The sequence below is a fragment of the Scyliorhinus canicula genome, chromosome 2, assembly GCF_902713615.1.
Source record: "Scyliorhinus canicula chromosome 2, sScyCan1.1, whole genome shotgun sequence".
Lineage (NCBI taxonomy): Eukaryota > Metazoa > Chordata > Chondrichthyes > Carcharhiniformes > Scyliorhinidae > Scyliorhinus > Scyliorhinus canicula.
This window is the reverse complement of record NC_052147.1, coordinates 233,966,247-233,982,579: the sequence shown is the minus strand read 5'-3', so window position 1 is coordinate 233,982,579 and position 16,333 is coordinate 233,966,247. Positions and strand designations below refer to the sequence as shown.

Below are 16,333 nucleotides of genomic sequence, written 5' to 3'. Positions count from 1 at the left end.
TGTTTGAATAAGGTCTTCTAAACTCCAAGGAATACAGACTATTTAATCACTTTATCGGACAATCCCTAAGGTTAAGACGGTGGTTTACATAGAACATACAGTGCAGAAGGAAGCCATTCGGCCCATCAAGTCTGCACCAACCCACTTAAGTCCTCACTTCCACCCTATCCAGGGAACCCAATAACCCCTCCTAACCCTTTTGGACACTAAGGGGCAATTTAAAATGGCCAGTCCACCTAACCAGCCCGTGGGACTGTGGGAGGAAACCGGAGCACCTGGAGGAAACCCACACAGACACTGGGAGAACGTGCAGACTCCGCACAGACAGTGACCCAGCGGGGAATCGAACCTGGGACCCTGGCACTGTGAAGCCACAGTGCTAGTCACTTGTGCTACCATGCTGCTCTTTTACATTTTCCTGTGCTGTTTAATGGAAGAATCCAAGTTCAAAGCTTCACTTCTCGAGTCTCAGTTTCATACTTTAAAATCTACAATACAATATGCATTAGGATAAACGAGAGTGAAAATTGAAGCGGATGGTATCACAATGGAACAAGTTTGTCTATTTAGGGCAAATAACAACAGAAAATGGTAGATGTCAGAAGGATAGAAATAACCACGGTAATTCCGTGAAGATGAAAGATGTGTTAATAACAAAAGGCAGGCTTGTAAAAATGAAAATATTCATAAAATGCTATATTCTATCCACTTTCCAGTATACCTCAGAAAGCTAGCCAATAAAGGAAACACTGTGGAAGAAAATTTATCAGTTGAAACATGGGTGCTAAGGTGTGTGCTTAAAATTCCAAAAACAGGCTATCAGAAAAATGAAGAGATACTTAACCACAAAGAACTCTTAAAGTGACGTCCAAAAAATAAAATTTCAATATTTTGATCAAAGCTGAAAAATTGCAAAGATCTCTTCAAAAAGACAAAGTGGAGGGCATCCGAAAGAGAGGTTGATCTGTGCATAGTTGGATGACCAAAATCCCAGAGCAATTGCAGACAAGCAACAGTGGATGTGTGTTAATGGCGTAGGACAAACGAGCATGATATATCTCTCCTGCTAGGAAAGGCTACTGGCGACAGATGGGTGGCAAGCTGGTGCAGTGGTTAGCACTGCTGCCTCAGGGTGTCGATCCGGATTTGATCCCGACCCAGGTCATTGTCCGTGTGGAGGTTGCACAAATCTCCCACCCCATAACCCAAAGATGTGCAGGGTAGGTAAATTGAACATGCCAAATTGCCCCTTAAATGGGGGAAAAAATGAATTAAATACTCTCGATTTATTAAAAGGGAGGGGGGGGGGGGGGGGGGGGGGGGGGAGCTACTAGCGACAGACAAGTAGTGCAAGTGTAAGCCGTTTTAGATAGAGATGTTCCCTTGTAAGAAAATCAAATTTTAGGCATATTTTCAAACTGTATAGATTAGTGATCAGATATGAGGATTCAATATTTTATAGAAAATAATGATGACCACCAAGGTTTAATATTTCTGGTAGTGCAGCCTGGTTGTAAAATAATTCCGTGTCCTGCCTCAGACAACTACTGAAAGGAGCTTTTTTCAAGCACATTAACCAGTACGCTGTGAAAGAAAATTAAACTTATTAACTGTCTTACTAATGTGAAAAAGCACTTGCAGTAAGGATTATAATGGAAAATTTATTAATGTTATTTGTCAGTACTGCGAATGAAACAACATAGTATATTACTAAAGTACTACAATGCATAACCTATAGTAATCAGTCCAGTGGGCTGAGCAAATAATAGTCCTTTTTAAGATCTGCTTTATTTAATCTGCTACTGATCAAAGCATAATCTGAAGATCATGTTTGTCAGCTATGACTCATTAGACAACACAACTGCCTTTGAGTCAGAAGGTTCTGGATTCAAATCCCACTCCACTCCATTTACTAGCAAATCTATTCATAAAAGGACCTTAAAATCTGGTAGGAAACTAATTGAGTGCGTCAAAAATGTAATTTTCCTGAGTTACTGAATGTTCAAGTATTGTACAAGAATTTGTCTATTTAGATCCAGATTCTTAATATGGTCATTTTAACAAGGGAAGTTACTGAGTTGCAAAATTACCTAAGACAAACCAACTGAGCATTGATATCTGGATCGATAGACTGTTAAGTTCCAGTTCTTAACATCTTTGCTGCATGTTATTCTTTGTCCATTATGCTAATTGTTTAAGAAAATAATAAATTGGTTTCTACAGCATTCTGGGAGGGGATTACTATTACCATAGCCAATAAGTAAAACTCTTGCTCGTAATATTCTTAATAATAATGTAAATTGAATCTATTTCCTGCATCGTGAAGTAAAGCAGGATTTCAAAAAAAGATTTGAACACAAATGTGCAGTAATGTTCAACCTACGAAGATAGTGTACCAAACTTATCAAGTAATTCTGTAATCTTGTTTGTTTATTAAACATAACTAAGGAAACAATTAATAGTTTTGAGGGGAAGATTATTTTGTTAAATAATGAACAGTATTAATTGGTAGAAAGAATTATGTCATTTTCTAGGAGTATTTTCTCATCAAATATGCCTTAATCTTTTCATATGTCTACCTTTGTATTTACTCTCTACACTACAGGAATATTGATCTATATTTCATCACTTCCCACTGTCCAAGGATCTATCTCTGACTGTCTTTACAAATCTTTTTTTTAAATGCTATGTATTGCTCATCTCTATTCGTGTTTTTCACCTGTTAGAATGTGCAGTTGTCAGTTATGGACTTGTTGCTTTCTGCTTCTTTGACTGTGTATTTCTAAGTTTCTTACATTGAAGTATTTGCTGCTGTTTATTGGCTACCATTGTGATCTGGAGTGCTGACTTTGAACTTTCAAATACAATGAACATGTTGAAATGATTTATCAGATTTTATGATGCAAAGGAATTTTCAATAGTATTATGTGTGTCAATTAGAATTCTAGGTTGCCATGACAAAGTTCACAGTTTTGGTATCTAGTTGGGCAACAAGGTGGCAGATGGTGTATATAATGTAGGGGAAGTGTGAAGTTATTCAGTTATTCAGACTGGTCAGAATATAAACACAGAATGTTTTTTAACAAGTGTGAAATGTCAAAGTGTTGATATTCAAAGAGACTGGCATGTGCTGAAACAAAGAACACAGAAAGTAGCATACAGGTATAGCAAACAGTTAGGAATAAGCAAAATACTGTAGATGCTAGAATCTGAAACAAACAAGCAAATGCTGGAAGAACTCCGCAGGGGAAGCGAAACAGAGTTAATGTTTCAAGTTCATTGGCCCTTGATGAAGAGCCAGACTCAAAGTTGGACTCAAAGGAATATTGGTCTTCATTTCAAGGAAATTAGGGTACAAGAACGCAGAAGTCTTGCTACATTTGCACAGGGTTTCGTGAGATCACATCTGGAAACTGTATGCAGTTTTGGTCTCCACATTTATGAAAGGATATGCTTCCATTGGAGACAGTACTGTGAACATTCACCTGGATTGGTCCCTGGGATGAGGGGGTTTGAGAGGCTGAGTAAATTGAACTTGTATTCTGTGAAGGGGTTTTGATAGGGTAGATGTTAAGAGATTGTTTCTGCTGTCCGGATAATCTAAAACATACAGGCACAGTCTCTTAATAAGGGTAAATCATTTAGGACTGAGATAAGGAGAAATTATTTCACTCTAAAAGGTTCTGATTCTCTGGAATTGTCAATTCTGGAAGATTTTCCATTTTTGAATATAATTAAGATTGGAATAGATGCACTTTTGGTCTCTCAGAGAATTAAGGGATATGGGCAGTGGGCAGAAACATTGAGTTGAAGCTCATGATCGTATTGAAAGGCAGAGCAGTCTCAGTGGGGTATCTGGTCTATTTATGCTTCTATTTCCATGTTTTTGTGTGTATGCCTCTTGCCTAACAGATTTATATTTTTGTATTTTTAGGTCTCAATATACCCACTGAGAGAATGGCTGACCTCGTGGCATTTTGGGAAGTTGCACTGAGTGATGGTGTGCACAAAATAGAATTTGAACATGGCACCACCTCAGGAAAGCGAGTGGTGTATGTTGATGGAAAGGTAAGATGTTCAAAGTTTATTTCAATATCGTCTCAATTATTACATTTAATTTTCCAAGTTTTTACATAAGCAAACTCTCCTAGTGAACACTTATATTAATAATAATAATCGCTTATTGTCTCAAGTAGGCTTCGATGAAGTTACCGTGAAAAGCCCCTAGTCACCACATTCTGGCGCCTGTTCGGGGAGGCCGGTGCGGGAATTGAACCCACACTGCTCGCCTTGTTCTGCATTACAACTAGCTGTTTAGCCCATTGTGCTGAACCAGCGTATACCTTATTGTCTAATGCTAATCCATATAAACCCAAGGGTTACAGGATAGGTCCTTGGTTGGAACATTAATTGGGATGCTGGAATTGATATTGATGTTGGTTCGGAAGAGTGAAAATTGAGCAAAAATTCTTGGTCGACTATTCAATAAATATGTTGGGAAACACACATATGTGGATGTCAGTGAGAACAAAATGAACCTGCAAAGCTTCCTATTATCAAGTAAGCGGAGGTGGTGGCATAGTAGCATTGTCACTGGATTAGTAATCCAGGGACCCAGGTTAAGGCTGTTGCCATCCAGATTCGAATTGCACCAGGGCACGTGGTAACATTTGAATTCAATAAAAATCTGGAATTGAAAGTCCAATGATGACCATGAAACCATTCTCGATTGCCATTTTAAAAACCCATCTGGTTCACTTTATGGAAGGAAATCTGCCATCCTTACCTGGCCTGGCCTACTTGTGACTCCATATCCACAGCAATGTAGTTGACTTTTAAATGCCTGGGCAAGCCTGGCCCAGCCAGTGACGCCCACATCCCATGAATGAATAGAAAAAAAAGGTTGTCAATACTGAGTTTGCAGAAGAAGATTGGTCACCAGAGTAAAGTATCAAGGGACATGTTAATCATGTTAATGATTATCATGTTAATGATGCTGAAAAAACAATGCTTAGGAGGGGGAAAAAAAATCATTTTTAAAAATAAATATATATATACACATACACAAGTATAAATTCATCAAAAGATTATTTAAAAATCAGCTTATGACGTACGGCCAAATTGAGGCAAGTTTTACAATCAACATATTGCAAATAAAAGATAAAATACAAAAAATGATAGAACAGAGTAAGATAATGTATTGAACATCCAATTTGGGTCTTTACGTTATCAGGGTTCAAACTTTGCTAATTGTGCAGGTGAGGTATGGTATTGGATATTCATAAACCATGTCATTTTACACCTTAATTCAGGGTCAGTTGTTTGAGTTCCATAACTGGTGGGCACTGTTAATCACTGCTAAGAATTTTTTTTTTAAAATTCTTGAGTATTGCTGAAAAATACATTTTGTCGAAGCTTTTTATGTTGCATAATCACAAGAATATCAACGTCAAGGAAAACCGCAAGTTTATACTGTATGAAAAGAGAGTGCTGATTGGTTGACAAGTGGACTTTGATTGGTAGAAGTGTTGCTATAGAGAGTGCATCATTTAATGGTGACTGACGGTTAACTACTAAACATTATTTGAAAATTTAAACCAGGCAGCTTGACTCTGATTTGTCAAGACGATGTAGAAACAGTTTGGGTAGTAATGAGAAATGATAAAGGTAAGAAGTCACTTATGGGAGTGATGTACAGGCCATGTAACAGTAACCATATGGTAGGACAGGATTTAAAGGAAGAAATAAAGGGAGCTTGTCAGAAAGGTACGGTGATAATCGTGGGGAGTTTTTAATCTACATATAGACTGGAAAAATCAGATGGGCAAAGATAGCCTAGATGAGGAATCCATAATGTTCTCAGTCTATTTTCTTCGAATGACTTGTTCTGCCACCAACCAGAAGCAGGCTATACTAGATCTGGTATCGTGCAGTGAGATGAGATTAATCGATAACATCATACAGTAGTCCCCCGTTATAACGCGGGTGTTGGGGTCTAAGACAGCCACCCACGTTACATCCGAGCCGCGGATATCCACGATGGGGGTTTTAAATTTATTTTAAAATCTATGCATGCGCTTCCCATTGTGAGTCTACGAGGCGTGCTTAAACCACTATACAATCCATGACTGTGTCTTCAGTCCTCTGTGATATGGAGGACGGGGGGGCAGGGGGAGAGGTCAGACCCCCTGAAGCCTCGAGTTAAACTTGGTTAAAGTGACAGGTGCCACTTTTAAAACGGAGTGACTAGGCGCTACTGCAATGTAAAGATCCCCGGTCCGGTCCATCCAGAGTCCTGACCGCCACCGGTTTAAAGAACCCCCTGCTCCAATCCTCTGTACTATCCACTTCCAGACGCTGTGTGAGTTGCTCCTCTCTCACTGAAACATAATCTCCCTCCAATCAGCCGGCAGTGTCAACTTCAGCGGCCGGCTCACTTTGATCCGGAGAGGGAAGCTGACAGCACCCGGCTGTTTCGAGTAAATTGGGGTCCATAAGCCCCCCCACCGTATATCGCGAACCGCGGTATTGCGGAGCGCGGTATAACGGGGGACTACTGTAGTGAAGGCACCCCTTGGTGGCAGCAATCATCATGTGATTAGATTTTGCATTCAGGTTTGAGGGAGAGAAGAGTGGGTCCAAGACTAGTATTTTATTTTAAACTTAAATAAGGGCAGTTATGACGGCAAGAAAGCAAATCTAGTTGAATTGAACTGTCAAATTAGGTTACGGGAAAGGTCAGTAGAGATGTGGTGGCAGATACTCAGGGGCTAATCGGCATGGTGGCACAGTGGTTAACACTGCTCCAGGAACCCGGGTTCAATTCCGGCATTGGTGGCTGTTAGTGTGGAGTTTTCACTTTCTCCTCGTGTCTGCGTGGGTTTCCTCCTACAGTCCAAAGATGTGCAGGTTAGGTGGATTGACCATGCTAAATTGCCCCGTTTTGTCCAAAAAGGTTAGTGTTCGTGGGTTACGAGGATAGGGTGGAGACATGGGTTTAAGAAGGGTTTTTTTTCCAAGGGCTGGAGCAGGCTCAATGTGCCACATGTCCTCATTCTGCGCTGTAAATTCTATGATTGCCCTGAGGAATGAACCACAAAATGGGTATCACTTTTTTAATATTCGTTCATGGGATCTGGGCATCGCAGGCTGTGCCAGCATTTATTGGCCATCCCTAATTGCCGTTGAGGGCAGCTAAGCGTCAACCACATTGCCAGATCACATGCAGACCAGACCAGGTAAGGATGGCAAATTTTCTTCCCTAAAGGACATTAGTGAACCAGATGGGTTTTTACGACAATCGACAATGGTTTCATGGTCATCACTAGAATTTTAATTCCACGTATTTATTGAAATCAGATTTTACCATATGCAGTGGCGGGATTTGAACCCGGGACCCCAGGGCAGTACTCCAGGTCTCTGGATTACTAGTCCAGTGACAATGCCACTATGCCACCAGCTCCATGAAACAGGTGCAATGTATGCACTTGCTCATTTTGTTTGCAAGTGCCCTGTGTATATGTAGCTTCCACTACATGCAAATGTGCCACACTGTGAACCCGACTGACGATTTTAAATTGGTTGTCGGCATAATTTTCAGCAAATGTTGTCCAATTGCGGGATTACATCTAATGTTGTAAACTGTGTCTTGGTTACACAGTGGTTAGCACTGCTGCCTCGCGGCGCTGAGGACCTGGGTTCAATCCCGGCCCCAGGTCACTGTCCGTGTGAAGTTTGCACATTCTCTGTGTTAGCATGAGTCTCACCCACACAACCCAAAGATGTGCAGGGTAGGTGGATTGGCCATGCTAAATTACCCCTTAATTGAGGAAAAAAAAGAATTGGATACTCTAAATTTATTTAAAATAAAGTAAACTGTGTCTTGAGTTTCTGAGCATGGCGTAGGTATGTATCTTGCCTGTTACGAACAGCGGAAAGGTACATGAAGTTTGATATGATCTGCCATCAGTCTTTGGGATGTATGGCCGACATATCTAGCATCACACTGGCACTGAAATTCATATACTATGTTGCTCATTTGTGTGATGGGCAGAATGTTTTTGGCTTGACCGCATTGTTAGTAACGAACACCACTCTGCATAACAATTGCATACTGCACGAGATGGTTAGTGTTGTAGTATTTCTGGGGACTCTCCTCTTTGGTCATTAATCAAAGAGCTGTATAAACTTGGATTCTATAGGATCGTGAAATAGTGTATTCCTTAAAACAATTTCAGTCTGAAATGATACTTGAATGCTGCTCTCTGAGCGTTTAAAGTGTGGTGGTGCCCAAGTTGGAAAAGGAAGAAGATGCAGTGTGTTCTTTTCTCGCTTGGTCAGGTCACTGAACCTCATCCTGCATAGTTCTTCTGTCCTTGGAGCATGGAGCTGTCAAATATTGCCTATGTTAACTTTCTGTACCTCTCCATGTGCCCCTCAGCTGACCTCCCAAGCTGGTTTCGTTTACCAAAGCTAATGAACCACTCTGACTAGGTATCTTGCCCCTCAAAGAGGGCATGCATAAAGAAATGCTATATTGTTGGTGGGTGCAAATTTTGGAGAAGTGTGAAAAAGGGGAATAAAAATATTTTTAAAAAGCGGTGCAAACACTCTGTAAAAGCAGCACCATGGCACAGTGGTTAGCACTCCTGCTTCACAGCAGCGGGAATCAGGTTCAATTCCAACTTTGGGTGACTGTGTGGAGTTTGCAGATTCGCCCCATATCTGTGTGGGTTTTCTCCTGGTGCTCCGGTTTCCTCCCACAGTCCAAAAATGTGCAGATTAAGTGGATTGGCTATGTTAATTTGCTCCTTTGTGTCCAAAAATATGTAGGTTAGATTAAGGATTTGTTGGGATAGGGTGGGGGTGTGAGCTTGGGTGGAGTGCTGTTTCAAAGGGTCGGTGCAGACTTGATGGGCCGATTGGCCTCATTCTGAACTGTGAGAATTCAATGATTCTATGAAATTACAGACAAAAAACGAACTGCCCGTCACTCACCTAAAATTCCTAGGCCATACTCTCTTTCTATTACCCATCCTAGATTTCCTGGGAATCTTGTTGGCTACAGTGAACACATGGTAGTTTATTTGTTCTTTATTTTGAAAGGTGCAGCATGATTAATGAGCTTTGCAGGAGATTTCTGCTTAAACAGCCATTCGCATTAAAATGGGCTTAATTTATTTTAAAATTAATTCTTTCATGGGATGTGGGCATCATAGTGTCCTTGGGCCAGTGCCTGTCCCTAACTACCTTCAAACCGAATGACGTGCTAATCATTTCAGAGGGCAGTTGAAGTCAACCAGATCTGGAGTCACATGTAGGCCAGACAAGACAAGGATGGCATATTTCCTTCTTTAAAGGACATTAATCACCAGATTAATTTTTATGACCATCAAAGGTAGTTTCATGGTCACTGAGAGTAGCTTTCAATCCAGATTTCATTTAATTGAAAGATGCCCTGATGGGTTTTGTACCCATGTCTCCAGAGCATTAGCCTGGGCCTCTGAATTACTAGTCCAATGACATTGAGCTGAATTTTCAGGCCCTATCTTCATGTCCCACCGATGGTAACCCTCTGTGGCGGGTTCCTAAGCGGCATAGCAGTGAATAATGCAAAGCATTGTTGACATCAGCATGATCAGAAGATCCCGCCACCGGCAACAGCGAGCCACCTCGGCTGCTGGAAATGGGGACTCCCGCCCAATATCACTACACCACAATCTCCCTTTATGTCATTATTTGTCAGCTACATTGTCGCAGGAAGCTTCAGGCCTATATCAGTGATGGTCAACCTGCGGCTCACGTCAGAGTGCATCTGTTGAGTCTCGTCAACGGTGCAGCAGACAGGCAGAGAAATCGTGAATTAATTCTGGGTCTGGGATCGCACTGCTACATATTGACGCCAGGCCGCGCCGCTTGCGATGGTTCCCGCCAGGCCGCGGCGCTCGCAGAGGTTCCCGCCAGGGCCTGCTCTCTTGCAGTTGATTCCAGGATTGCAATGCTGCAGTTCCATTAATACTGTAAATGTAAATATTACATTTGATTTTGCCATTTGAAGACAGTTCTCCTAATTTAGGAATGTTATAGAGCCATAGAATATATGAATATTTATTTAAGCATCTTCTGTAACTGGTTATGAAATATTTGTCGTGTGTTAAATGTATTTAATCTTATTAATGGGGTCATGGTTAATGCAAACACCCAATTTCACTCATGCGCCCCACGGAAATGATGGAGGGCCACTCATGCGGCCCACTCCCTCGCCTAGGTTGCCTATCACTGGCCTATATGGTTTTGTTGGTGCATCAATTGTGCTCATTTGGGAGCTCTCTCATTTCTTATAAGATTACAAGCTCAAGCTTCATGATGGATTGGAATGACAAAATGTAGCTTGACATCCAGTGGAGTATTAACATTGCTTCGTTTGAGATGCCATCTTTAAGACATAAAAGATTCCACAAGACTATTCAAAAAACAGGGAGATCTCCAAATGTCTCGGCTAGCATTCTTCCCTCAAGCAACGACAGAAATAGATTATCTTATTATCTTAATAATTTATTTGTCATTTGTGAGACCTCGCTATCTGTAAATGAGCTGCTTTGTTTGCCTGCTTAATTGTGCCTACTTAATCTTTTGAGATGCAGTCACAGTAATTAATTGATTTGAAGTCACTCTGCAAGGTTCTGCTGACTTGATTAGGCACTATATCAATCTACGTTTGTTTATTTGATACACTCTCACATCTGGCCTCTGCTGATTAATTTGGTTTTATTAATGTCTTAATGGCCCATTATGATTTCTAAAATGCTCCCATTCGTCTTTGATTCAGCATACAATATATTTTATTTTTGATAACTAACCTTTGGCATAACATCTGGAAATCTTCAATAATTGAAGTTTTTATTTCTTTGTATGAACAATATTTTGTCAGGAAGTTATACGGAGAGACTGGATGTTCAAACTTGTTGGGAAGGAAACCTTTACAGTCGGGTCTACTAACACAAAAGCAACAATCAACATTGATGCAATTAGTGGTTTTGCTTATGAATACACATTGGAGATCAATGGGAAAAGTCTGAAGAAATATATGGAGAATAGGTCAAAGACGACAAACACGTGGATATTAAATCTGGATGGAATAGATTCTCGAGTAGTCCTGGGTAGGTGATGTGAGGGTAGGAAATGTTTTACTTTTTTACAAAGTGATTTGTATATTTAAATTATCCTGGTTTGAGAAATCCCATCCCAGTGTGTCTCTCGTCACTCTCCCTAGTCTTATGTGATGCACACCTGCTGTACTTTCAACCTCTCATTCCAACCGCTTGTCACATTATCATTCTCTCTGACCTAATTCTTACTGAATATCAAGGTCAGGATTTTTCAGCCCCGTCATGGCGGATGTCGTGAACCATTCAAATGCCCGTTGACTTCATTAGGATCCCACCTGCAGAAGGGGCCAGAAAATTCCTGCCCAGAAACTCTTTCCTCAGAGTCTCTTCTACCTTTTTAAATTGCTGCTATCACTCCCTTCGAAAGCCACTCTTCAACCATCCAACTTATCAAATGCTATGTACAACCTCCTTTCCTCTCCATGGTCCTTGAATGCCAACCAATTATGCGCTCACATCTCCCATCATTGCGTTTCAAATTCTTTCAGTCACTGTTATTGTCTCCTCCAGTGTGACTGCCCTGGTCGAAGTCACTAACAGCATTCTTTGGTTGCAATTATGCTAAATGATTCATACTCCTTCTGTCATCCTTCGCCTTGCCCTGGCATTCATTGGGCAGGTGTGGGGAGGACTTCTAGAACAGGAGGGCATAACTTCAAAAGTCAAGGATGATGTGAGGAAGCACTTCTTCACACAAAGCATAGTGAAAATTTGCAACTGTCTTCTATTCCGATCCCAGACCAGACCCCAACAGTGGTTAAGACACTGGGCCGAAACCCCGATATTTTTGTTTATTTTGCAAGACTGGGCGGAAAGAATGATTCACTCCAGGAGTGATTGCATGAAGAAATAGGGATTTGGTATTTTTAAAACTAAATTTTATTATGAATACAATATTAAACTCTTTAACTTCACAGCGAAAATCATCAGCTTACAATTGCACCTGAAACAATCCTACTCAATTTCTGATTAAACAACAAGAAAAGAAACATACAGCTCTCAATCCTTCTTAAAATCAGCATAGCACAGGGTAATACTTGCTTCACAGACAGATTTGGGCTCTTGTTAGAGCCCCTTCAGACTCTAGCTGAATATCTTCAAAGATCTGCCATATTTCAGCTTCTTCCTTGTCCTCCGGCAAGACTGCTTGGTTTTAAATATTTTTACTCTTTTTAAAAAATTATCCTACTGGAGAGAGAACTGCCTTTACTTGTGGTCAAAACAAGAGTTAAGACAGGTCAGACAGATTCGACTTAAACTCGTCATCAAAACTTTTTCCAAACTCTCTGAGTCTCTTAGCTGCACCCAGCAATGACATTATCTCCCCAAACTGAAAAAACAAATTAACTTTACAGGGACTGAAAGCACATTAACTCCCCAGGACTGTCCCCAGTCCACAGTGCAATAGCCCAGACTGAAAATTACATCCTTGGCTTCTAAAAGCTTTCAGGCGCTGCAAAACAGGATTACCTTTAAAACGCATTGCCACTGCAGGCAAACACACTACCCCCAGGCTTTTAACCCTTAAATTGTCCAATACAGCGTGATTTTACGGCCACTCTGCGCCCGAAAAGCAGCTCGCCACAATGCCTTGTGAGATCTAATGCGATCTCGCGAGACATTGCAATGTAAATCCTGCCCATTGAGGGCGGAATCACTTTTTAGCAAATCTGCAAGACAGCTAGTCTCCCTTTAATGTGCAGATTCCCGAGGTACCCAAGGCATGGGATCTATCTCCTTTGCCTCGAAGACCTTGGGCGAGCGCTGTTCAGTACTGATCCCCACAAACAGAGACCAGACGGATTAGCACTCGTGGTGGTCTCCCAGGGAATCGGAGGCCCCAGGTGCATGTCCTCTAGGCAGGGTAGTACCATGGTGAAGCGCTATAAATTAGTTACCACAACCCCAGTCCATGCTTCTGCACAAATGCCTCGGCCTCCTTCTGAGTTTTAAAGTAGCAATCTTTCAAGTCATAAGTCACTCAGAGGGTAACCGCATCAAATCGAACTTTACATTGATACAATACAGCCTTCGCCTTGTTGAAAGCTGCCCTCCTCCTGGCCAGCTCCGCTCCAACATCTTGATAGATCCTCACAACATAGCCTTCCCATCTGGAGTCCTAATGCTCTTTTGCCAACCACCAAACTCTTTCTTTCCGTTGAAAACTGTGAGAGTGCACGATGATCGCATGCGGTGGCTCACCAGCACAGGGTTTCTGCCTCAACGACCTGTGAGCCCAATCCAACTCAGGAGGGAACCCACCCCCATCATCTTCCAAATCAGCTGCGTCATAAGGTTTGTCGGACTCTGGCCCTCCAAGCCCTCCGGCAACCCAATCACCCAAAGAAATGGCAAAGGAACCGAATAGTTACTTTGCATCAGTCTTCACGGTGGAAGACACCAGTGGGATGCTGGAGCTCCAGGAGAATCAGGGGGCACAGATGAGTGTAGTGGCCATCACTAAGGAGAAGGTTCTGGGGAAACCAAGGTCTGAAGGTGGATAAATCACCTGAACCGGATGGACTAGGGTTGTAAAAGAGATAGCTCAGGAGATTGTAGAGGCATTGGTGGTGATCTTTCAGGAATCACTTGAGGCAGGGAGGGTCCCATAGAACTGGAAAATAGCTAATGTAACTCCGCTCTTTAAGAAGGGAGGGAGGCAGAAGACGGGAAATTATAGGCAGGGTAGCCTGACTTCGATCATTGGTATGATTTTAGAGTCCATTATTAAAGATGAGATTGGAGAGTACTTGGAAGTGCATGATAAAATAGGACTGAGTCAGCAGGGCTACGTCAAGGAGAGATCATGTCTGACAAATCTGTTGGGAGTTCTTTGAGGAGGTAACAAGTTAGACAAAGGAGAACCAGTGGACGTGATAGATTTAGATTTCCAGAAGGCCTTTGACAAGGTGCCACATAGAAGACTGCTGAATAAGTTACTGCTGAATAAGTTAAGAGCCAATGGTGTTAAGGGTAAAATCCTGGCATGGACAGAGGATTGGCTGACTGGCAGAAGGCAGAGTTGGGATAAAGGAGTATTTTTCAGGATGGCAGCCGGTGACTAGTGGTGTGCCTCAGGGGTCGGTGCTGGGAACACAATATAAATTAACGATCTGGAAGAAGGAACTGAAGGCACTGTTGCTACGTTTGCAGATGATACAAAGATATGTAGAGGGACAGATAGTATTCAGGAAGCAGGAGGGCTGCAGAAGGACTTGGACAGGCCAGGAGAGTGGGCAAAGAAGTGGCAGATGGAATACAATATGGATAAGTGTGAGATTATGCACTTTGGAAGGAGGACTAGAGGCATAGACTATTTTCTAAATGGGGAAATGCTGAAGAGAATCTCGAACAAGGACTCCCAAGTCGCTTTGTGCTTCTGATTTCTTACGGTTAACGTGCAGGTTCAGTTGGCAGTTAGGAAGGCAAACGCAATGTTAGCATTCATGTCCGAGAGGGCTAGAATACAAGAGCAGGGATGTGCTTCTGAAGCCCCTTAATTTGGGGTATAGTGAGCAGTTTTGGAGTATCTAAGGAAGGATGTGCTGGCCTTGGAAAGGGTCCAGAGGAGGTTCGCAAGAATGGTACCTGGAATCTGGCTTGTTGTATGAGGAATGGTTGAGGACTCTGGGTCTATGCTCATTGGAGTTTAGAAGGATGAGGGGGGATCTTATTGAAACTTACAGGATACTGCGAGGTCTGGATAGAGTGCACGTGCAAAGGATGTTTCCACTTGTCGGAAAAATTAGAACCGGAGGGCACAATCTCAGACAAGGGATGATCCTTTAAAACCGAGATGAGGAGGAATTTCTTCAGCCAGAGGGTGGTGAATCTGTGGAACGCATTGCCGCAGAAGGCTGTGGAGGCCAAATCACTAACGAATGAGAAAATGCTGGAAAATCTCAGCAGGTCTGGCAGCATCTGTAGGGAGAGAAAAGAGCTAACGTTTCGAGTCCGATGACTCTTTGTCAAAGCTAACAGACAGAGAAAGTGGGAAATATTTATACTGTGGAGTGAGAATGAAAGACGAGAGCAAATGCTGGAAGACACCAAATCACTAAGTGTCTTTAACACCGAGAATCATAGGTTCTTGATTAATAAGGGGATCAGGGGTTATGGGGAGAAGGCAGGAGAATGGGGATGAGAAAAATATTAGCCATGATTGAATCGTAGAGCAGACCCGATGGGCCAAGTGGTCTAATTCTCCTCCTATGTCTTATGGTCTAAATTCTGGCTTGATGAAACGATTTTCCAAATTGTCCCCCCTGGCTCTTACTGCCTTGTTGTGACCGGTGGTGATCTGGTCACTTAACTTGACAGAGCCACCTCCACCTCTTTTAGCTTCGTGCCCTGCACCTTTACTACATCCTCCACTTTTGCCAAAGTCGCTTGAATCGAGGACATTGCCTCCTCAATCACTCTTTCATGATCCTCCGAGACATTTCGCTGTAATTTCTGAAGCCCCTCCGCTAGGATGCATTTGAGCATCTCAACAGTTAGCGGAGTGGTCACTGACGCTCCAGGGCCTCTGTTAGTTTCTTCACAGGCATAGCTTTTGAGGCTTCCAAGTTTGATGACGTTTCCTTATTTTTCTGCTGCCTAGTCTTGTTTTTACTGGGCACCCCTTTGCTGTGGGAGCCTAAACCCATGGAACTAGCCAAACTCCAGCCCAAATCTCCTCCAAAAATCAGGCAAAAGGGCTTAAATGAAGGTTCTCTGGCTAAGGAGAGCCACCTGGTGTGTGGCTGCTCTTACACATGTCGCCACCAGAAGACCCACATGTCCACATTATCATTCATCTGTCATTTGTGTTTCATTCTGCTAATCTGTCTTCCTACAGTATTTTGCCATACTTACCAGTTTTCCAAAATTCCGTTGTGTTTTCACCAAATGTCCAAAAGCAAATAAATAATCTATTCCCAACTTGAGCAGCCTTGGTTTCTTGTCTTCAATCAATGTTGTAATCCATTTACTACACTGTATATTACATCATTCTCCAAATTCCACTTTATTTGTAAATAAATTATGTAAAATATTTGTTTATCTTTGCTGTACCTTTATCTTAGACACTGCATCAATTCTCCTCACCTCCATTGTCTTTTAAATTATTTTAATGCACTTTTAAAAGCTCTTAACGTTTCCCTTTTTTGTATTTATCTGTCTTT

General features: G+C 41.9%; 1 protein-coding gene across 2 annotated transcripts in view; it reads left to right on the top strand.

Annotated features, from left to right (window-relative positions):
• Positions 1-16,333, top strand: part of faima (Fas apoptotic inhibitory molecule a) — a 33,774-nt gene that overhangs the window by 7,991 nt on the left and 9,450 nt on the right. Inside the window, exons 1-3 of one of the 2 annotated variants that reach the window (XM_038789813.1) lie at positions 1,851-1,948; positions 3,935-4,068; positions 10,931-11,159. In XM_038789813.1, the coding sequence (XP_038645741.1) occupies positions 3,958-4,068; positions 10,931-11,159 (340 nt within the window). In that variant the 5' untranslated portion in view covers positions 1,851-1,948; positions 3,935-3,957. Of the gene's footprint in view, positions 1-1,850; positions 1,949-3,934; positions 4,069-10,930; positions 11,160-16,333 lie in introns of those variants that run through there. The other variant, XM_038789814.1, reaches the window with a different exon arrangement.